Below are 24,227 nucleotides of genomic sequence, written 5' to 3'. Positions count from 1 at the left end.
GCACTGGCAAAAGTGTTCAGGGGTAAAGTCAAATCATGAGTGTTGTAATCTCCTCAATGGATACGTCTATAGATGGGTTAATGGATGAACCGGTGTTAACCTAGGCAGGTGTGGCTGAAGGAGTGGATCACTGGGGATGTGGCCTTGAGGACTGTGCACATCTCTCCACCCTCCCATCTCTCTCTGCTCCTGCCAAAATACCCTAAACTGCAGACATGGCCTGACATGAATTGAAACCTTTGAAGCCTCCAAACTATGAGCAAGTAAATCTTTCTTTCTCTGAGTTGTGGTCATCAAGTATTTTGGGTCACAGTAGTAAAAATTATTATGGAAACATGACCTATGGAAATTGCAGCAATTTCAATTAAGAAAGGTGATAGAATGTGCCCTGGAGTCAGCTGAGCCCCGCTTTCCCCAGTCGGCACGGCCTAAATCCAAGGAAATCAGCAAATCCCAGCGTTGTGTTTCCACTCACAGAAGATTATTTTAAACACTGACATAAACACTGTTGCATTTGGTCACAGTTAAGCTTTAACTCTTAGCTTTAAATGGTACTGCACATTTTTAAACCTGGCATTTAAATGGAGCACCCTGACATCCCAGAGTTCCACTGTATATTTTATTCAATGTCACTGTTCCTCCATGCAGTAGAATAGTCAGAAAATACTGCAATGGGTTTCTAGCAAATCCTGCCCACAGAAATGAGGTGCCAGCTTGACCATGCATCTGTGCTCCTTCCAAACCAGATCTTAGCACCAGGGATCAGCAGGTTCCCACTAAGAGCAAAGCGGTGAACCCTTTATGGATCATCCTCGCTAATGAGCATGCTTTGGGAAATAGATTGGGCAATTCCGAGGCAAAGTAATTATGCAGTTCATACCCTCTTGGAAGTGCAGTAGCTTGAAAAAAATGCTAACATGTGTCTATATAACTTCTTCCAACTCCTTCAGGAAACGGCAATCTCCCTCGAATCTCTACTACTGCACCCACAGATCCAACCAACCACAGGCACACAATGATTTTAAGAATGGTGTCAGTGCTGAGCATGTTCAAACTTCCTTCTTGTCAGTTTTTTCTGAACAATCCAGTATAGTAAGAATTTACGTAGCAAATACATTATCTTAAGTATAAGCAATCTAGAGGTGTTTTAAAATATATGGATGTACATAGGTTATATGCAGACACTATGTCATATATAAGACACTTGAGCATCTGTGAATTTTTATATCTGTGGGAAACTCAGTGTCCTCTAGATACTGAGGGATGACTGTATTTTCATGTCTAGTTTACAGATTGGTAAACTAAGACTCATTACAGAGCATCTAACTCTGCTGCCTCCACCAGGAGCAGGTAGAGACAGCAGTTCATTGTGTATCTAAAGTTTACCAGTTTAGGGTTACTCTGCCACTGGCCCAATTGAATATGCCTCTTGCACTTCAGTGCATGGGCCTTTATGATCCAAGACGGCTTTTCCTCCGCAGTAAAGACTGGATATTGTCAATAGTGGAAAGTAAAATACACAGTCATTTCTGACAACTTCATTGAAAGGTGTAGAGTGGTCTGAATAATCTAAACAGCTTAACAGAGATTGATTGTATCTTCTTCTTAAAAGATTAATACACTACTTTAGTAAAACATAATTTTATTCCATTCCAAGTCTCTTTGACAGTTCTTCTCATCAATCTTATAAATATTACTCTTCTGTACTTTGGCAGGAAGGGCCCATGCTGTGGGTTCTGCAGATGGGATGTGGTAATATGACCTGAGCAGGATAAGCAGCTTGTTCAATTATATTCCAAATTAATAGAATTTCTAAGTGTCCCAATAGGGGAAGGCAGAATTCTGTCAATTGACCACTTCTTTTTCTGTATATGATCCATTGTGATTGAGGTCCTGAGCAGAAGAAAGGAGAGATCAAAAGAATGCCCTCTCATATCTCCAACGTTGATTAAGATGAATCAAAATGTCAAATATTTTTGAAAGCCTTCATTCCATCAAGGATAAATAGAGCTTTTGTATTTGGAAAAAGGCAAAATTATCAAAACCATTTTAAGATTTAAAGGCATATAACACAGAGCCTCTGTTTTAAGCATCTTAGAATGAAGAATGCCAGTCATCCCCTTTTGAAACAGGTCTGATAAAGGACATTTGCTCTGTTGGTTTACAAGGGAGATCTTTCTCCTCTCTCTCTTTTGCAGGCTGACGGGCATGAACCTTCCCTCTCCCGTTATCAGCAGCAAGAATTGGCTCCGGCTGCACTTCACATCTGACAGCAACCATCGGCGCAAGGGGTTCAATGCTCAGTTTCAAGGTAAGCAATGCCCCGACCTAAAATATAATCCAAAATGGATCTTGCTGAACATTAAACCAGATATAGAAACAAGCTTGAAACCACCTCTCTCTCTTATGAATAGTTAACTTTGAAAATTATATAGACAGCAGACAGGCAACTTTTTAGTAAATCAGTAGTACTGTGGCAGAATGTAGTGGCATTTCTTATTGTGCTGAAAGTGCTCCTTTCAATAAATACATGTATATTAGCATTGGTTTTCATTCCTTTACATCTAACCAGTAAATAGACACAGTGGTCTGGATATTGTGTTTATTTACAGGCTAAGTAGTATAGTATGGAAATACACAAATACATCCTAACACCATGTTTAGTCCTAAAACATCGACATAGTACAACAACCCAAGTGTGTGATGTAATCATTTACAAGTTTTTTTTATTTTTTTGTTTATTTCTGTACTGAGGATTGAACCTAAGTATATTCTACCTACCAGCTACACTCCAATCACTATTTATTTATTTCCTTTTTGTGGTATTGGGGATCAAACCCTGGGCCTTGAGCATGCTAGGAAAATACTCTTACTGAGTCCTACCTCACCAGCCTACCTTTCATTTCTTAAAATAGTATCTTACTAAGTTGCAGAGTCTCTCCTTAAGTTGCTATAGATACCCTTTGAACTTATGATCCTCCTGCCTCAGCCTCTCAACTACTGAGATTATAGACCTGCTCCACCCTATCTGGCTCATGTTGTAAATCTTAAAGATAGCAGGGATCTAAGACTGGGCGCAGCGGAGCAGCTGTAGCTGTCAATAGGTAATACGACTATGAAACTTTCCCTTCTGTTCTGATTATGTTTATACCTGGATAGCATTGTATCATTCCCTGCTTTTCTAGTAACCAATAATTCTTACCACTATAGCATAGAAGGTTCAATTTAGTAAGCAGCCCATTAAAATCCATTTAATTTGCACTTGCAAATAAAAGTAACATGACCCCTCTTAAAAACAACGTACTACCCAAACAAATAAAAGTAACATGACCCCTCTTAAAAACAATGTACTACCCAAACAAAAATATAAAACTTCAGCAAATCATGACCTGTGGATTGAGTCCAGCACAGCAGCATCCCCTAGGTGCTGGACGGCAGGAAGCCAGGTGGCCAGCACTGCCCAGGTCACACATGGGGAAGTATGACAGCCCTCATGCTCCAGAAGGGAGCAGGTCACAAAGCCAGCTGCGCTTTGTAAATAACTCATGTGAAAGTCAGCGTGCAAGAGGAGGTCCTCATGGCTTCTTGTGGAAACCTTAGTGATTCGTCCACAAATTGGCCTGCATGTGAATTCCATGTTTTAAAATCCATAGCACTTTCAATTATGTTTGGAAAAGTAGAGAAATAATAGTTATTTTTAGGGAATGGAATATGAAATTCAGATGTGTTAAGGAGAGCCACCCAGTCCCTGGGCACCTGAGTTCCCATAGACCTTGCCTGAGGTAGAATCCAGGGACAACTCCTTTCACTGAATATGTCTCATACCTCCTCAGGAGCACAGTCCAGCTTAACTCTCCTTCTGCTGTTGCCTGAAGCTCTGATCTTTATCCCCTTTGGCTACAAAATATAACGTGTTTTCATTTTATCTGGGAATGGGGTGAGGCTATCTTCCCTTTTTCAATGGCTGCTTCTCTCTGTCTTTAACTTTTAAGGCAATGTCATTTTATGGTAGTTATGACAAAATCAGGGTAGAAAGCATGCATTGGCCATGGGGCTGGAGTCACAGGGGGCCAGGCTGGGAGGGAGAAGGACACTGGGTGGTGTGAGTACTAAGGTTTCTCTGCACTACTGACTGGAGGTGAGTACCCCTGTTGTGAGGCTACAATTGCCAGTACTCAGAATGCAACAAGCCCATCACAGAGCTGGGTGGATCTGAGGTCCTCTTCAGAGTGCTGAGTGACCTTTGCCAGGAGCCCTCATCGTTCAAACAGCGTTGACCTGAAGAAATATTGATAAGTATTATCCCTCAAGCCTCAGCCATGCCCTGGGCATCTGTACTTGTGATTAGAACAAGTGTTGAAGATGAAAAATATTAAATTTAAAGATGATCCGCACTGGTATATATGAAAGATTCTGGCAGTAGAGAACTGCAGTAGCTTATATATACTTTCTAATTCAACATATATTTATGTTTTTACTTTAATCACTTAAACATTTATCCAGATGTGTGTATACACATACACATATATACATCTTTAGAAGTGTTTAAATGATTAAAGTATAAAATATGTATAATTATGGTATTATATATAATTGGAGTATAATTAAATATATATAATTAAAGCATATATTTTACTTGACTACTATATAAATTATATAATTAAATGTGAATTTTAATTTTATAAATAAAGAGGTGAGTAGAAACTTTGCACACAGGTCTAAAAGCAGCTAAACAAGCAATGATATAGGAGAGGTAAAGCTGATTCACGGCAATGTGTAGACACCTTCCCAGCCTTGCAGTGAAGCCTGGCTCCAGGTGCAGTTACGCTTTTAATTAACAGGGCGCCTTGCCCCAGACCATATCTAGGCAGCCTCTCTGGAGAGCTGCATGGTACCCTTCCAAGAAGGATATTGACCAGAGCGACCAGGATAGTCAATAAGAAATTCAGGAAGAAGAGCACAGAACCTGGCAAGTGCTGTGACTAAGGTGTAGCAGAGAGGCACGGAAGTTATCTTCTGGCTCCAGAGGGGAGAAAGTTCACCAGTGAGTGGAACCAGGCAGGGAGATATCTCCATTGAAGGTCCTAGAACAAAAGAGAGGACAGCAGAGAGCAGAAAGCAGGACAATGGCTTGGAGGCCTGGCCTCGCCCAGTCTCCACCGCCATGGAAGAGCATCTTCCTCTGATGCTGTCCCCGGGTAGGAGGCTCAAGGTTGCTCATACTGAGGGTGAATGGGAAACCTTCTGTCCCATATGGAAAATACGTTGTTCTCCTGAATCTCCACCCCTTCTTTGTGGCTCCCCTAAATACCACAAAGCCTAAGTCTATGTTATACTCTTATTCCAACAAAACATATTAAGACACACACGTATAACCAGTTTTTACAAAGGGGCTAAATACATATGCTGGAGAAAAGACAGCCCTTTTTATTTTGTATTTATTTTGGTGTACTGGGGATGGAACTCAGGGGCATTCTAACTCTAAGCTACACCCCAACCCTATCTTTTATTCTTTATTTTGAAACAGGATTTCGCTGAGATGCAAAGGGCCTCACTGCATAGGCAAGGCTGTCTGTAAGCCTCAAATCTCTTGTCTCAGTTTCCCAAATGCTAGGATTACAAGCTTGTAATACCACACCGTTTTAACAAATGACATTGGAAAAACTGGTTATCTATTTGTAGAAAAATGAAATTAAATCCCTCTCAATCTGCACAAAAATCATGATAGAACAAAGACCTAGAAATTAGATTAGATATTTTGCAATTACTAGAGGTTATAGGTCTAAGACTTCAACACATAGGAACCAGTAGAAACGTTTTCAATAAGACCCCCAAACCTCAGGAAATTAAATCAAGAATTGATAAATGGGATGGCTAGAAAGTTTTTTCATCAAAGGAAACCATCAGGAGTCCAAATAGAGAACCTCCTGAATGAGATAATATCTTTGCCAGCTCTTCCTCTGATAGAACACTATTATCTAGAATATACAAATAACTTACAAGAATTAACACTGAAAAAAACAGTCAAGAAATGGGCAATTGAAATAAACAGACACTTCACAAAAGAAGAGATAGAAACGTCCAGTAAATACTTGAAAAATCTTCACCATCATTAGCAATCTGAGAGATGCATATCAAAATATACTGAGATGCCATGGGACTCCAATCACAATGACCATAACCAAGAAGTTCAATCACAATACATGCTGCTGAGGATGGCAGGAAGCAGAAACTCTTCTGTGCTGTTGTGGGAGTACAGATTGGGTAGCCACTGTAGAGATCAGTGTGGAGAGTCCTCAGAATACTGGGAATGAGTCCACCATATGGTCCACGTGATTACATATATCTCCCCTGAGTATCTTTCCAAAGGAGTTGAAATCAGAATGTTCTAGTGATACGTGCATATCTATGTTTATACCAGCACACTTCACAGTAGACAAACTATGAAACCAACCTGGGTGTCTATCAAGAGATCAATGTCTTACAAAATTACGGGATATACACACGATGGAATTCTACAAAAAATTCAGCAGTAACAAAGAGAAAAATATGTCATTTTCAGGAAAATAAAAGCACCTGAAGAACGTTGTTACATGAAATTAGCCAGTCACAGAAACTTAAAGGTCATGCTTTCTTTCATAGGCACAATTTTTGAGAATCTTGTTGTTAACCATAAACAGTATTCCTCCATAAAATTTTATGGCTCTTGAAAATAAACATCACATACTTTTTAATTGAATTATATTTTGTTCAGGTAACCACATCCATGGAATGTTCTTTCTTTTCTCTTGCTATGCTCTAAACGCCACCTTCCATTCTCTGGTACTTGGGTCTGGATTTCTTCTTTGTCTTCTTCTCTTCTACCATGCCAGCACACCAGATGGACTGGCTAGAAGACGGCTCCGGTGCTTCTCCTCCTGGAAGACTCATTTAATCACAACACTGAGATCGAAAGAGGCAACAAGCACAATAGAAACCATAGGAAATATTTGCAAGACACCCTGCATATTCTTGGCTTTCAGGGAATGGCAGATTTATGTAGGGCACATTATTTCTTTAAATCAGAAGAGAATTGAGCTCATTCTTTATAAGTTGTCTCCATCATTAATTATAATTAAATAAGTGTCTTGTTATCATAATCCATCATTAAGACATTTTGGGTGTCTACAAGATGAATTTTTTAAAAGTATATTAATCTTGAACCATGAAGACCTCTTTACACCTAAATAGACAAGAAAGTGCTGGGCTCCAATATTACAGACACTCACCTGGCTATTCATAAAAGTACAGTTTCATGAGATGAAATTCCCATTGATTCCTGTAACAGATTAATCACGTTGAAAGAACATGTTTGTAATAAAATTCCAATTTAAATTGGGAACACACTGTCTCATCAATCAAGGGAAAACCTGAAGGAGGCTTTAAAGCTCAAGTTGACGCAAATAATTAGCTTGCTTTTTAGGTTATCACTCAATATAAGTACTGATTTTCCTTTTAATATATAACGAAGGACTTTATACAAAAGTGAAGAGTCTCAGGTTATTAAAATCCTATTTGTGTAATTGAAAGCTTTGTGTTCCTGGATTTACTCTAATTTGGATAACATCCAGGTATTCCTTATTCTCCAGTGCTCTTTATGCATTGGGACTCTATGGAGTCTCCCAGACTCCAGGGACCACGGATGTGTCCCTGTGTCCCTCTGGACAGGATCATACCCCAGAAGGTTCTCGGTTGGAATTTGAAAGAAAAGAAGGAAGACAAAGACTCAGACTCCTCCTGAGGGTGCAGGCTGTTGATCTGGAGAGCTGGGCGCAGGCTTCCAGACATGCTTGCTCATTTAGCAGTGCTATACATCACCTGCTCGCTTCCAAGGAGGGGTTGCTAGGTAGGAATGAACACCATGGGGAGTATTTTTAAATTAAGGTAACTTAGCATTATGCAATCTTCTGCTCTGACCCCCTTTCTAGAACCATTAAGCCTCTATAAGGCCAAAAAATATCATTTCTAGTAGATGTTGCTACATTCAAATCAGAAACACATAACCACTTTCCCCACATATCTACTTTAATTTCTCTCAGAAGGAGAGATTTGTGCCAGGTGCTAACTTTATTACTTTTAATACTTTAAAACAGGCTCAACTACATGCTCCAAGATGCTGACTCTTGGCTTCAGTCCTTGCACTAACTACTTATCATTAACCAGTGCCCCTCTTTGCCTCATGAGTTTTATTTACAGTCTTACTCTATGAAATAAGATTAGCAATATCTACCTTACAGAACCATTTCAGATGTCCAGTATAATGAACAGCAAGTGGTCTATGGAGTTTCCTACAATGTCAGGGCCATCTTCCTGGTGGGGGCCTTCCTGGGCTTACCTCCTCCCTAGCCTACTATCACTAAAACCAGCAGCTTGCCCTTAATCCAAATAAAAATACTTCTCAAAACTCCTTTTACAAGGTTGGTGGATCACTCTGGAAATAGGTTTTCCTGCTGAGCGGAACATAATCATTCTCTAGACTCAGGTGTGTGTCCAGTGGGAAGGCACAAAGGAGAATGTTTGCAGAGAACATCCATGGAACACGTGTCCACCATGACCAACAACTGGACGTCAGCAGAGTGCCTGTCAGCAGTAGAACAGAGAATCAGTGTCTGTTTATCCAATGGAATACTAAACAGAAATGAAAAGTACAACCTACCTCTATTAACTAATTACAACACCATCAATCTCATAGACCTCATAGTGTGTGAAAGGAATCAGACACAAAAAGTGAATACTACATTGTGTGTCCAAGTCTGTAAAACCCAGGGTCCTTAAACACTGTGCATGGGTGTCCATTAGTAAAAAACAAGAGCTTTTCACTAAAATCATGACAGCCCAATGGAAAAAACATTTTCAAATATAGTCATCAAAGTAATCTCTTCAAAAGAATGAAAGGATTATTTTGAATCTTTAGAGTTGCATGCCCCTGTGTCCTTGAAGGTCAGAATAGAAGGAGGCTGTCACATCGCCTAGAAACAAGAGGTTTGAAGGGTGTGGCCACCAGCGGGGTACAGAGGGGCCCTGTTTTCTCTGTTGTAGTCCTTCCCCCTCCCACTCGTTCCCTTCTGACTTGCTCTGCTACCCCCACTCCTACTTTTACCATTCAGAGGATCTGCCTCTTTTGGAGGAGTGAGGAATTTTTTTTCCCCCATGTGGTACTGGGAATTTAATCCAGGGGCATTTTCTCTCTGAGCTATACCCCTAGAGCCGTATTTTATTTTATTCTTTTAGTTTGAAACAGGGTCTCACTAAGTTGCTGAGTCTGGCCACAAACCTGTGATGTTCCTGTCTGAGCCTCCTGCATACTGGGATTATAGGCATACATCACTATGTCTGGCTGAAGAAGCCTGTGTGTGTGTGTGTGTGTGTGTGTGTGTGTGTGTGTGTGTGTCACTGGGGATTGAGCCCAGGAGCATTATGCCTCTAACCTATACCCCCAGTCCTATTTTATATTCTTTATTTTTTGAAACAGGGCATCACTAAGTTGTGGAAGGCCTCACTAAGGAGCTGAGGCTGGCTGCAAACCTGCAATCCTCCTATCTCAGCCTCCAAGTAATGGGATTACAAGTGTGCACCACTACACCTGACTTTGAAGGAAGCGTTTTTGTAAACTCGAAATTCCAAAATGGAGCAGTGCTTGAGGATAGATAGAAGTGAGTCACAGGCTTTCTCAGATTGATGCATTCCAGGCAGACCATGGGGCAGCAGGCATTGGGTATTTTAAAGGTGGGGCTGAGGAGAGAAGAGTGGAACATGAGCATGGAGTGTGTGAGTGTGTGTGTGTGAGTGTGAGAGTGTGTGTGTGTGAGTGTGTGTGAGTGAGTGAGTGTGTGTGTGTGAGTGTGTGTGTATACGTGTGTGACTAAGGTGCAGTGAAGGTAGATGGCGGAGTTGAAGGGAAGTCATGGAAGTGTGCACACCTCCCTGAAGAGGAGAGGACCTACAGAACACAAGGACAAGGGCTTTGCTTCCTCTGGGCATCAGAGGCTCCCCTGTGCTCACACCTGCACCTGTGCCACAGACCCTGAGAGCCAGGCAAGCCACCATCTCTATGCTCATCCTCCACCTCCCCTCCACCTTTATGGACTTCCCTGTGTGTGGACAGAGCTGGATTGCACCTGGGAGGTCTCAGCACACATCACAAATGGATACCTCCAGACTTTGGGCTTAAGTCCCAGTTCCAAGTGTCACTTTCCTATTGAATACAGTAAGAATGGTGACAAGGACCCCCTGGGACAAAGTGAGCATTAAAGAGAAAGGGCCTGTTACTGGCATGCTGGTGTGTACTTGTAATCCCCACATTTGGGAGGTTGAGACAGGAGGATCACAGCATCACAGACAGTCTGAGCTATTTAGTGAGGCCCTTTGCAACTCAGTGAGACGTTGTTTCAAAATAAAAGGTCTGGGGATGTAGCTCGGGAGATAGAATGCCCCCTGGGTTTCATTTCCAGTACCGCAAAAAAGAATAAAACTTTAAAAAAGAGATGGGACATGTGAAGCCTCCAGCAAGGTGCCCAGGATAGGATTCCTTTACACCCCAGTAACTCAGTCCTATAATCCCAACACGGGCATACACCAACTCTCATGGAGTTAAAACGGTATTCTAGAGGGAGAGACCCTTCTAAGAAAGAAGCATTGAGGTTCATAAATGGCAGAGCAGGATGTGGACACAAGTCTGCTCCGCCGGTTCTATGACATCCAATAAAGACCAAGGCAAAGGAGGTAGGAAAACGGCAAGTGCCGAGGCTGTGCAGAAGGTGGGCCTCGAAATGCTCAAAGATGCTTGAAAGCAGAGGGAGAGGCCCTCAGGGGCCATCCTGTGTCCTGCCAGAGACCCTCCGCAAGAGAGGCACCTGGTCCAAGTACCAGACAGGGGTCTGAGTGGGCCACGGGAGTGATGGTGCCGGCTTCCATGTTGAGCTCTTTCAGCTGCTCTGTACAGCTAGCCACTCTGTAAAATAACTGTCCCCTGGATGAGCAAGGGCATCCATCACATATTCATAAATGGTCCCCTCAGTCATTTGGCTGCACTGCATGGTACAGGGCCTGCCGCAGTGCTGGTGAACCCTGCACTCAGGCCCCACTCCGTGTCCCTGTTGGACGTCGCCTCCCTGTGAGAAGAGAAGGGCGTCCCAGGATGGCGCACAAGTCCACATTTCCTAAGCTGGATCTTCAAGCGGATCATTCTACCCTGTGTGTCTCGTGGCAGATGGAATAGGGATTTTACCTAGCATTCCCACCAAAGAAACGTGCTCTTCATTTCAGTTTGTTTTACAGCATTCAGGAGGCAGATTTATTTCTACCCAGCTATGATCTGCATTGTCCGACTTCAGGATTAACTATTTGCCAGAATCTGAGTTATTCATTGTGAACGGTGCAGATAACTTCTGAGATAATAAAAAAATATATATTTAAAAGCCTAAATCTTTCCGACAGCGTTTCCAAATAGGATAGCTCCATGCCACCGATTTTACAACTCATAGTGGTGATAAAAGGTCGATGTCGGTGCTCCGTATGAATGGATTTTCTTCCAAGGACAGCTTTATCGTGAAGAACGCTAAATGAGATGATACTTCCTATAACTAATTCTTCACCCCACACATGTGTTAGCATAGTTATAATTTTATGGTGAAGATGAATTTGTTTTTTTAAAAAACTTTCCATGTACATTTTTTTAGAAAAGTTCCACTAGTGTTACAATAAAAAAAAAAAATTCTCACTAATTTGGATGAGACATACACAATATCTTGGAAAAGCCAAAATAATAATTATTTACAGTTTTGAAAGAGTACTCACTATAAAGAGCTAAAATAATATAAAAACTAAATTTTGTCAAAGAAATAAATTTTCTGTCTTTCTCACTTTCCCCTAAGGGGAGGGAGAGCCTGTTACAAATAATTCTTTTATTTTCACAAATTCTCCTGTGTTTCATTGATTCTTTCAGTGGCACACAGAAGATCCTGAGAAAAAATTTAACTAAAGCTCTACAAGAGGGTATTAGAATGTTGGCGATTTCTCTAGTTTTTATAGAAAATGCCATTAGTGCATGAAGACACTGTCAGTATTATTTACCTTGGGGATCCTTTAACTTGCCTGGTTTCGGAATTTCCACCAACGTGAAGTTGTCTGCATTATTTATTACTAAAAAATTGAACTTTCTAAACATTTTTTCCTCTGAGCTCGGCGGGTTATGAAATTGTTGCTATTGTCTTGGTAAGTGAAATTCAATAGCTTCATACCTGTCTGTGCCCATGGTGCTGCTGGGAGTCCTTTCAATGTCACTGATTCTGAATTCTTACATGATTGGCAATTGTCTTTGCCTGGGAAATCCTATTTCACATAATTTCTTCTGAAAAAGAGTCCTGATACAGATGGTTCTTTAAGGATTACATATACATTTTGATTTTGTTAGCTACTTTTAATCTGATTAGTTCTGGGCAGGGAGTCTATACTTTATCATGCTCATATGATTTTTGTAACAACAAGCATTCCTGAAATCAGAAGATGAAGTTCTTTCATTCTGCTTGGCTAGTCATAGCATAAATGACAGGTATGAGGAATTTACTTAAAAAAATTTTTAAAAAAGCAAGAAAACAAAACCTCCTTGACTTCTTATAAAATCTTCCTTTTTCTAGGTATATTAAAGGATTAATACTGCCTTCTTTGTTCCTCCAGAAATTGAGTGAGGTTTTAAAGATGATGAACACAGACTTTATTCATAGCAAATTTAAAGTCATGATCAAGAAAAGATTAGCTTAAAAACAGCTCTGGGAAGACATATATATATATATATAATAAATCCTATATCAGATAACTTCAATGAAAGTATCTCAGTGCGGTAAACACAAAGCCTTTTATTTGTTTCGAGAGTGGAGTCTTAACACTCGATTATACTGTCACATCCAGTGCCTCTAAAAGGAGGGTCCCTTTGGTCCCATTGTCTGTCTCTGTGACGTGAGACACGGGGCTGTGCTTGGCAGGCAGATGTGTGTGTGTGACAGTATGTGGTGACCTGAGCCTTCCGGACCTTCTTTCTGTGTGGTCCCTGGTTCTTCCTGCTTGACTCCACCCAGCCCCCAGGGCATAGGAAGAGCCGCCTTCTCCACCTTCTGCCATGTGCTTTTCCTAAGGCTGAAGGACAAAGCCACTTGGAAGAAAGTGGAAGCAGGCAAAAAGAAAATACTGGGGATCTGGGGGCCTTAACGTTTGATTGAAATATAAAAATAGTATAAATAAGAGATTAATCTAAATTTCAGTTTGGGTCATCTGCTACCATCCTGCAGTGTAGGTATTTGTACATTAGAGAACCATAGAGGCTAAATGTTCAGCAGACAGACGATTATGTCTAATAGACCTAAAGATGTCAATCGGCAGAAATTTGAGCACATTTAGACTGAATCAGCATCGTCAAAGGCAAGTCGTGGCTTAGTCAAAGGCTCCATATGATGAGGCAGAATGTTCCAGAAGAAAGTTGTTGAAGTGGAGTTGTGATTTTTATAGATCCAGTGATCGCCAGACTGCCCTAAAGCAAGTAGATTCCTAAACTTACAATAAACGTCTATCTAAATAAATGGGTACATTTTTAAACTAACCGCCACCATTCTGAAATGAAGCCAATGTCAGATGAAATATTAAAAATAATAAAGGATAAAAAAGAAATATATAATTACAGTATAAGTCAACAGTTCTGTAGAAATTGCCAGTCTTGAATTTCAGGATGACGCTGTGTGCGCATATGTGCCGATGACCCAGTGGCTGAGGGAAGATTACTGATGCCTTCCAGATTTTAGAACATGAAATATCACTGTAATATGACTTTGAGGATAAGCTCATTTAATGATGCTCATTTTTAAATAAAGAGAAAAAATGTTTTCTTTTAACACATGCTAGCCATCCGCAGAGTGTTTTGAAACATGCATTTGGGTATACTTGATCCCACTCCGGTCCTATCTTTGGGTGTAGGGGTGAGGATCGCACTTTGAAGTCTCCAAGTGATGGCTCTGACCCAGTGAGAGAACCTGGTTTTTGTGTGAGGCCTGCGTTCCCTCAGTTTACCCTGAGGATGACCAGAGTTCTGCACATAACCATGATTGGCACACCAGCCCTGAAAGGCTGTCACCTTTGCCAGAGGGAGGGATAGTTGTATCGATGGCATCATGATCAGGACTCAGCTTGTGCATTTGTTACATTTATCAGCTTCAAGTCATTTAACACCTGTATTTGAAAGAAATGCAATGTGTGATAGCCACCATGTATATTTTAGGAAATTAGTATACAAGGATAGCTCTATTGCCCAGGCTCTAGCATGTGCATGGATTGTGAGATGTACTGAAATATGAAATGTGCGCATCTGAACACCTAAGCCTTTTTTCTTCTTTTCAATTCCATGTCATTTTCTTCCTGTCAGAGCTCTCTTATTGTTTTAAGAAGCACAAAATTCACAAATTCATCTACTTTATTTCTCTGTTGAATTTGAAATACGCAGGCATATGTTTCTACACATATCTGCAGAGAGTATTTAGTAAATAAGGGTGTGTGTGGAGTCCAAATACTAGTAATGGAAAGACAGCGAGATAATCACTGACTCTGATGTCAGAAAATAATAAATACCTGAAAGGGAGACATGGTTCATTCCCACTTGATCAGTTTGGCACTACATTCTTCTGAAATCTCCTGCAGGTGATTTAGCTCTTTCTTAGAAAGAATTTTCCATGACAGGCATCTACCTTTACTGGCAAAAAAAAAAAAAAAAAAAAAGCCAGGGTTCAGGGAGATTATCAGCTTGCAAAGGTGAACTAAAGACTCGCAACATTAAGTGGTTTCTATTGTGAAATTTTAAGTACTACCATCTTGGCTGGTTTTTTCTTATTTTTCCTTTGATTTCAGAGGATTTTATACAAATATTGGATCTCAGGTGAATTCTGGTGGAAAATCTTTAATTAAATATCACTGCTTAAATTTGGAAGTCAAAGATCTGAAGGGGAAAAAATTGCAACTGATTTTCCCGGGCAGTATGCAAAGAGATCACTGGGACATCCAAAGTAATTTAACAAAAGCTTTATAATGGACAGAGTGATTTTATTTGGCAGCTTTAATTTGAAATAAGAAGTCATGTATGACTGTGAAAGGAGATTGGTAAGAAGAAACCAGTAACAATGTAACTAAAAGATGCTGGAATCAATGGAAAAAATTTGCCAAGACTAAACAAAATCAAAACATTCAAAATTTTATTGCTTAACTTTTTCATTCCAAAATAATTTCAATTCCTTGGTTATTAAAAGGATTTTAGAAATTAGATTTGTTTTCACAATGAGAAATTTGACTCAAGAAAGTAAGATCCCATTAGAAAAGTAGGTTGAGGCCAACTATCTTTTTCTTCTAGAAGACTTGCCACTTTATATTAGCAAGATAAAATTTTATGCCTTTACTACTAATAGGCTTATCTCTAGAGATAAAAATAATCAAGGGCCATTTCTTCAGACAGCCATTGGTTTTTATAAGAATGGAAAATGTGATTTTTATTAATGTGTTAGCTTCTTTTCCAGTCTAAGATTAAAATGTAACACACAAACTTCTGTGACTATATACCTATTTTAAATAACTTAGTAGCAACTGTCAAATCCACTTATACCAGTTTATGATGGCTCCTGATCACTTAACCACAGTCAAGTATTTAGTGTCATTTGTATATCTCATCCTGGGGGAAAAAAAAATCTTGACGTGAGTTCCTCAGTAGAGTGTTTTCACAGAACACCTGGTCCACCTGCGGAAAGCTTTCTATATACTTGGTGCTGTGCCCGCCATGCCCAGGCAGGCACACCTGGCCTCCCAGCAGCCTCCAAGACAGTCTATTTTTGTAGTTAACCACTTTGCACACAAGGAACTCAGGCAAATTCAGGCAGTCATGTCTGCTCACAGACACACAGATGCTAAGTGTAGAAGGTGAGTTTGTAGCCAAGTTGGCAGACTGTGATCTTTTGCACAACTTCATCTGGAAGAGCTTTGTAACTCTGGCTCACAAGAGCTGTCAGACCTCAGGGCATAAGAAAAAAATGTGCTGTGGTTTCACCTGGAGCCGAGGGGACCCAGGGTGGGATATGGAGTAGGCATGGTTGAAGTGAATCTCTGCTCCTACCTGAGTACTGAGCATTATTTGAACTTAGTACTTTTAGCTGCTGGGTAATATTCAATTGTTGAATGATAACATCATATTTTTTATTCTTTTCCTTGTGTAATAATAGAATTGAGACAAATTTTGTCTTCTCAAAATGTTGGCAGAGAATCATGTGGTCTTATTACATCTGAAAAATGGTATAGTTAGTGGAAACCTTTACCAGTATGTCTCTAGGAAGAGATACAAATGTAGTGATTGTAGTGACGTTATGGGGTTGTTAAGAGTGCTAAATTGATTTATTGCAATGTGAAATGCACACAAAATAGAATTTACATCAGTGAACTAATTTCCACCGGTTCCAGAATAGCCTTTTGTTTTTCTTTTCTCTTTACTGGTTCTACTCAAAGCACTGGTTTCCGCTGGGAGGAGCCGGAGTCCATTTTATCCATTAACTTATCTACTGTTTTATCTTTCTGTCCTAGAATAAAAGCTATAAAGTGTCATATTTTATCTGCTTTAGGTAAAGTTATATTTCTAGTACTCGGTAAGATATTAGGCATGGGTTAGATAATCAATACCTATTTTCAAAATAAATAATGATAGGAAATACAATGGGTAATTTAGCAAGGAGCTTGAGTGCCTGTTCTTTAAAACTGTGGAACTTATCATTTTTACGTTCAGCTGAACCAGCAACTATTTCCCACATAAACAACAGCATTGACATCAAAAGAGATTTTTAAAACATCTGTGCTGTTTAGATGCATTCTAGAATCCCCTAGAAAATTTGTAAACTAAATAATCTATCAAATCCTGAGATTAAAGATTGAGTCAATTTTATGAAATTTGTATTTTTTAAAGCTTATCGCAGCATAGGAGCCAAGCATGGATCCTTGTTGAATTGTATCATTGAATATTGTATCATTCAATAAGGCAAATGAAAAAAAAAAATGAAGGACCTGTGACCAAAATGGGAATTACCATGTGACGTATTGGAGGGGAATTCAGGGGGTGTGTAAGTGTACTGTGTGTTACTTGCATGCTGAGAGCTCACTATCACTTACTTTAGGAATGAAAGTACCCCTTCCATATCACCCTCTGCCAGGGAGCTATTGTCCTTAGAACACAAACTGAGGCTGTCCTGGAAGTGTTAATGCAGTATTTGAAGAGTCGGGTCTCTATCTGGAGAGGTAAAATTGCCTTCTTAGTTTTTACATTTATGGTAGCAACAGCTGCTTGAAGCTTATTTTCATAGTAGCAACCAGGAACACCTTTGCAATCAGTTCCTCCCCAACCAGTGTCAGGGAGTCCTGAGCTCTGATTAGAAAGCTTTACTAAGTTTCCATCCCTTCGCTGAACAGTATCACCAAGGTTTCTGGTCAGAGGCAAAATCACTGTTCCATCCTGTTGTCAAATAACCCTCATGAAGTCACTGAGTATCAGGTAGGAGTGAGATGCAGGCATCACCCTGTGCACACGCTGGGGAGGCATCAGGAGGCGAGAAGTGAAACTGTGAGATGAATATAAACTTCAAGGTTGGGTCAGAATCTCATCATGAAAGGCAGCCTTCCAACTGCATGGACCTAGTAAACCCTGTAGGTAGCAGCAATAACCTTAAAAAATAAAATATATTTGTTAAGTATTAGTTTGGTATATTGGAACTCAGTGATGGCAAGTTTACTTCTAAAACTCATATTTTATCAGCTCGCCATTATTTCTGACATTACTTACTATTGTACACATACATTTATACAGACATGAATCCACCTAACCTAAAATACATCTCAAAGCTCTCTTCCTTATAAAGTAGATTGTAAAATAAAAATAAAGAAATAAGCAAACAAACTCCTTTTTCAGTTTTATATTTCCAAATAATTTAATCACTTTATTTGCAAGCACCCAAGAAAAGCCAGATAATATCAAATAAATCACATCTTTTAAAATCACTAGAATTTTAATCATAAATAGGTAGAGATTTGATTTCTAAGACTTCATTGAGAAAGGTTCAGTTCATCAGGGACTTTTGCTATTTTTTTTTTTTAGACTTTTTTAAAACCAGCCAAAACGTCTTAAGGATACTTAAAGATGAAGTTTGCTGAAACCATTTTTACAGTTAGGCCACAGGGACATGAATCCAACAGTCTTTATGGAATGCTCCGAGAAACTTCCTATTTTCAATAAAAATTCTCCATCCATTGCTATTGAGTCCGCAGTTCTCTGATTATTTTTGTGAAGTTTCTATTCCTGACGAATGACTGATACTGGTCTGCTTCATTCCAGTATAACTTGTTCTTTGCTAATTTCATTCAAAGGTGCAGCTGGCAGAATTCCTTAAACATACAACCTTTTTAGTTTATTATAGTGAGATTGGACTCCACAAAGGTTAAATGACTAGCTCAAGGTTATTTCTGGCAGACACATTTTGAGCTTTCCTGAAGAGCACAGCTTCCTATTAAGTATCTGCCCTGTGATTTGGCCCCAGGCCAAATCACTGAATTGATGGAGTTAGTCTCCTCTGGGAGGCTGCATGTTCCCCAGGCAACCAGGACAAGAGACCCTAACTCAGGCCTGCTTGGGTTTCCACCAGGAGGGAGACCTCTCTTCTAAGGCCCACTCCCTCTTGCTATCTATTTCCTTAGCCTTTAAAATTACAGAAATGGAAACTCTTTAAATAACCTTTGGGGGGAAAAAGAAGGTCCCATGTGAAGGCAACACATTTTGAGGCTCTATGTTCTGTTCATTTCTTGTTGTTGCTGTTGCTCTGGATATGTTGACGCATTGGCTCTGAATAAGCAATATGCCACAGCAAGATGTCTTTGGGAAGCGTGTTTTACACTCCTTTGTACACACAATGCCATAATATTCAAGAGTAATTTACAGGTCAGGAGCCATATGGAGAAACTTAACTTCATGGTGAGGCCAGTCTCAGTGCCCAGTGTTCCCTCTTACCTGTCCTTCAGGAATCCTGCTGTGTAGACAGCCCTCCTGCTCAGCACCTGAGGATTTTCTCCCTGCCAGGAGCTGGCTCTGCAAAGTATCTGTATCTTGAGTGTATTGTACCCCCCACCAATGAGATGCAAGCTCTGTGGACAAGTCAGTTCACCTTTGAGTACTGCAAAGGCCCATTCTATAACATACTTCAGAGGGGACTCCAAAGGGATTGGGGACCATGTGCCCAAATCATTGGAGCATCAATGAACATTTCCTCATTTTTATATTATCTTATAAACCTTCCCTAGTGAACACATGACATGGACCAAGTCCCTGGAGACTCAAAATGGAGGTTAAAACCATGCCTTCTCTCATATGATCCTCTCTATAGCTTTGGAAGTCATTATGAATATTAGATCTTTCCATATCAGAACACTAAAAGAAATAGAACAATTTAAATGCGTTTCTGAAGGATCTACAGTTGTTAAGTGGCAGGACCCAAATTTAATACTGATATGCAAGACTCCCAAAATCACATCATAAATCTAACATTATATTTTATATAAGTGCCTTTAGCTACTCGTGATATAGTCTACTTGTGAGACAGAACATTACTAATGTATAAACCCTCATAAAACAATACCCTGATCATGTGTACCAGTAACTTCTAACAGCATAGAAAGAAATAAAACCACATACCACGTGTCTCCCAATAGATGTGCAGTGCAGAACACACACACACACACACACACACACACACACACACACACACAATTCATGGCAAAAATCACCAAGCCTGTCTCACTATCATGGTGTCATCTGGTTTATAATTCACAGGATATCCAAAGGATAGAAAAAAATTCTAAAGAACCCCACAGATACATGATTTATTAACTTTTTGCAGGTAGTGATATGTTTATTTTTATTTATTGGTGCACTATAGTCTCACATCATAGTGTGGATCATGTTGACAATGCTATGTATTCACACAGAACTTGGTGCCTTCCCCCTGCTTTCCCTTTTCCCTCCCTCCTAAGTGTCCAGATTATCTATATTATATTCACACGTAGACACATATTCAAATGCAGCTTTTCCATTAATCAACCTCAGCCTTCTTCCTCCATACCCCTTCTTTCAGGCTTTGCTAAGGTTTCCTCTCCAGTATCTGGAGTCCTCTGGTATTGCCAATACTCCCCAGCTTGAGCATATTAGAGAAAACATGTCCCTTCTCTTTCTGTGCTTGACATAATGCTCTCCAGGTCTTTCCATCTTGCAAATGACATGATTTTGTTCTTCTTTATTGTTAAGTAAAATCCTATTTTGTGTATTTTCCATAATTTTGCAATCCATTCATCTGTTGATGGAGATTAAGGCAATATACAATAAACCCAAAGCCAACATCATATTGAATGGGAAAAAACCTCAAGAATTCCCTCTACAATCAGGAACAAGGATGCTCACTATCACCACTCCTTTTCAATATAGTCCTCCAAACTCTTGCCACAGCAATAAGACAAGAGAAGGATATCAAAGAATTCAAATAGAAAAAAAAAAGGAATTAAAAGTATCCTTGTTTGCAGATGACATGATCTTATGTAAGACCCAAAAAAACTCATCCAGAGGACTACTGGAGCTGATTAACCAATCCAGCAACATGGTGGGATAAAAATCAACCTAAAGAAATCAGTTGCTTTTCTATATGTCAACAATGAATCCACGATACAAGAAATAAAGAAAACAATTCCATTCACAATAACCTCAAAACCAATAAAATGTCCAGTAATAAGCCTAACCAAAGATGAGAAAGATCTCTACAATGAAATCTATAAAATATTAAAGAAAAAAATTGAAGACTTTGGAAGATGGAAAGATATCCCTTTCTCATGGATAGGCAGAATAAATATCATCAAAATGGCCATTCTTCCAAAAGTTACCAACAGATTCAATGTAATTCCTATTAACTTTTGATGCAGAAATTCTTTAAAACACATAGTCCATTTTGTCATCAAAATCTTTAGAGCAGGGATAGGAGGAAGAAATAAAAATAGAGACTACAGAATTCCTAAAAAGGACTGAGAGGTATGCAGATCAATTTTAACACCCACAATTCCCTCAATTCTTGGGTAAATGATTTAATTGCATTTTATTTTTAATCTACTTTTACTGATACACTATAGTCTCATGTAATGAGGGAATTTAGAGACTTATGGGAACATACATGTACACAATACTTGGTGAGATTTCCCCTGGCTTTATCCCTATTCCTTCCCCTTCCACATACATGATGATGTTGGCATTGATAATTTCACATATATACATAGCATCAATGGAAGGGAAACTGGAAAAAGGTATGGTGGCATGAGCCTGTATCCCTGGATATTCAGGAGACTGAGGCAGGAGGATTCTCCCAACAGTGAGACCTCATCTCAAAAAAAAAAAAAAATTAAAATGAGATAGAGGAACTATCTTTCATGATTGGAGACTTTAAGGGTTTATTATATGATTTACAATTCACAATGGCATTATGATTGCTGTACGAATAATTTTCCTTTTAGAGATGAATGCTGAAATATTTATGGGTTCATGGTCTAGTATTCGCTTCAAATAACCTTCGTTGGGAGAGAAGTGTTTAAGGATATGGGTTAAGAAAAGAACACTTGATGACAGACACTTCTAGGTTCAATATACTTTTATCTATAATGTTGTATATGTTTGAAATAAATTCCCCACACTAAAAAGATTTTGTAAAAACAAAACAAAACAAAACTTTGGGAGACGAATGCCACTTTAAAGCAGTAAACCAGTCTTCCTATTTTAATGGCTAAAAGCACTTTCTCTTATCACCAACAGCTTATTTTCTTGAATACTTGCCATAATATGAATTGAGTTGTTTTTTTAAAATATTAGGGTTAAGAGCTTCCTTTCTGATACTCCATCTGCTTGACACCATGAGAAAGCCTCTTGGTCTGTCAAACAGAGTGAGGACAGTACCTTGGGAGAAGAGAAAAGGCTGATGAAGCTGGGTTCCTGGGAAGGGCATCGGAGCTTTTGGAGGGAGGCCACAGTGAGGTGGCCATCATACAGGGTGGCCCATCCTTGGCACCACACTCCTCAGCATCTCCCCTGCAGACACCCAGAGTCACAGTGGCCACTGGTCAGGCAAGACAGCTCAGATCTAAAAGGCAGACTGAATGAATTCCATGCTGTGAAGACCAAGAGGCTTACTCTGTCTATAGTCTGCAGCGATTGATGGGTAGAGCAATGAAAGCCACTGATTGAATTTCCTCAGGAACCGAGAAGCATGTGTAGGTATCGACAGGCTCACACATCTACAAAGAGAGAGGCTTTGTTAGAGACTGTGAACACAAAACAGGCAGTCCATGTGATGGAGCTACCTTCTCTAATCTAGCCACTTGGGTATCCAGGCACATACACAGGAAGCCACAACATCACTTAACTGATGGCATCACTGTTCTCAGGGAAAGACGTACTTGTAGCCTTTCTGGCTACCACGGAGCCCTAAGCCTCTGCATCTGCAAACACGAGTGTTCCACTGGACCAGGGAAGAACGGGGCTTGGAGGGGAGAGAAATGGAATGGTTCAGAGCCTGGGGCTAGAAGCTCTGGCTATCCCTTGGATAAAATTACCTCCTCTGGTGGTTATAATACTGCCACTGGAATCTGCCTGAATAAAGGAATAATGTTTAGAGAAACATATCAGACAGAGTTAAAAATAAACACCCCATTTGGCATTTGGGATGTGTTAATGATTCAGTCCCGTGACCAAGAGCTGGGTGTTAAGACCTTTAACTTGCACAGTATGCAGGACTGCAGGGAACTGGTCCTGGCTCAGCCATGCCAGGTCACACTGCTCAGGAAGGATGGCGCAGGTTCCTTCATGCCGGTCATCCCAGGAGCTGAGTCAGCACACAGACAAACCAAGGTTCAAGGCAATTTTGAAAGGCAGGAGTTCAGCTTTATTAATTTTTAATCATTGTCATTTTGGTATTCTAAATATAACGCATTATCATCAAAACCTTTAAGGGTACAGATTAGTGGCATTAAATACATCTGTATTGCATGTAACCATCTCTACCACCCATCTCTCTCCCAATTAAACAGTGACTCCTCGTTCCTCCTCCCTCAGCCTCTCTGGATTCAGCTACTCTAGGTGTCTCACCTCAGTGGAATCCTGCAGAATCTGCACTTTTCTGATTGGCTTCTTTCACTAAGCCTAACATCCTCCAGGCTCACCTTTGTTGTAGCATGTGTTAGCTTTCTGTTACAGTAGCACCTAAGATAATCAACTTATGAAGAAAAAAGGTTTGAGTAGCTCACAGCTTAAAAGGTTTCAGCCCATGCTCAGTTGATTGGTCCATTGCTTTGAAGCATGTGTTTAGGCAGCAAATCAGGGGTGAGAGTATGTGGCAAGGCCAAGCTGTTCATCTCACAGCCAGGACAGGAAGGAGACAGAAATAGGAGGGGCCAGAGTTCCCAAGGGCATGCCACTATACTGTGAAGGTCTCCTACTAGGTCGCTCCTCTTAAAGTGCTCACTGCCTTCCAAGATCACCAAGCTAGAGATGGCATTTAACACATGAGCCTTTGGGGAACACTTAAGTCCTGAGCGATAGCCTAGCATGGGTGGGAATTTCCTTCATTTCTAAGGCTCAATAATCTTCTCTTGTGTGGACAGACTGTATTTCTTATTTCAGGCCATGGTTGATGGACCCTTAAATTGCTTCCAACCTTTGGCAGTTGTGAATCATGCTGCTAGAAGAGGGATGTGAAATATCTCTTGGAGTATTTGCTTTCTGTACTTTGTACCAATAAGTGGGATTTCTGGGTCATATGATAATCCTATTTTAAGCTTTTCTGAGGGATCTTCCTACTGTTTTCCATAGCAACTATGCTATGTAACATTCCAACCCACGGTGCATGAGAGATTCAATGTTCAAGCTGCATTAACTTTTAATGCACATGTTGGCATCACCCTGTGTGAGTGTGTCAGACAGAGAAAGCCCCAAGTGGTAAGGTGTCCAGAGCACGGGTGCCCCAGCCCCGTCCTGGTTCTGTCACTGTGTCGAGTCAAATGCAATTTCACCCTTCACCCTGGATTTCTGTGGAGGTGAACGAACTGAGTGCCAA

General features: G+C 40.1%; 1 protein-coding gene across 1 annotated transcript in view; it reads left to right on the top strand.

Annotated features, from left to right (window-relative positions):
- CSMD1 (CUB and Sushi multiple domains 1) overlaps positions 1-24,227 on the top strand; it is a gene marked incomplete at both ends in the record, with an annotated part of 1,592,168 nt that overhangs the window by 1,036,735 nt on the left and 531,206 nt on the right. Inside the window, one exon of the mRNA XM_080710482.1 lies at positions 2,199-2,311. Coding sequence (XP_080566608.1) covers positions 2,199-2,311 — 113 coding nt within the window. The remainder of the gene's footprint in view (positions 1-2,198; positions 2,312-24,227) is intronic.

Source organism: Muscardinus avellanarius (assembly GCF_963383645.1).
Source record: "Muscardinus avellanarius genome assembly, chromosome: 14".
Lineage (NCBI taxonomy): Eukaryota > Metazoa > Chordata > Mammalia > Rodentia > Gliridae > Muscardinus > Muscardinus avellanarius.
This window is presented reverse-complemented; position numbering and strand designations above follow the sequence as displayed.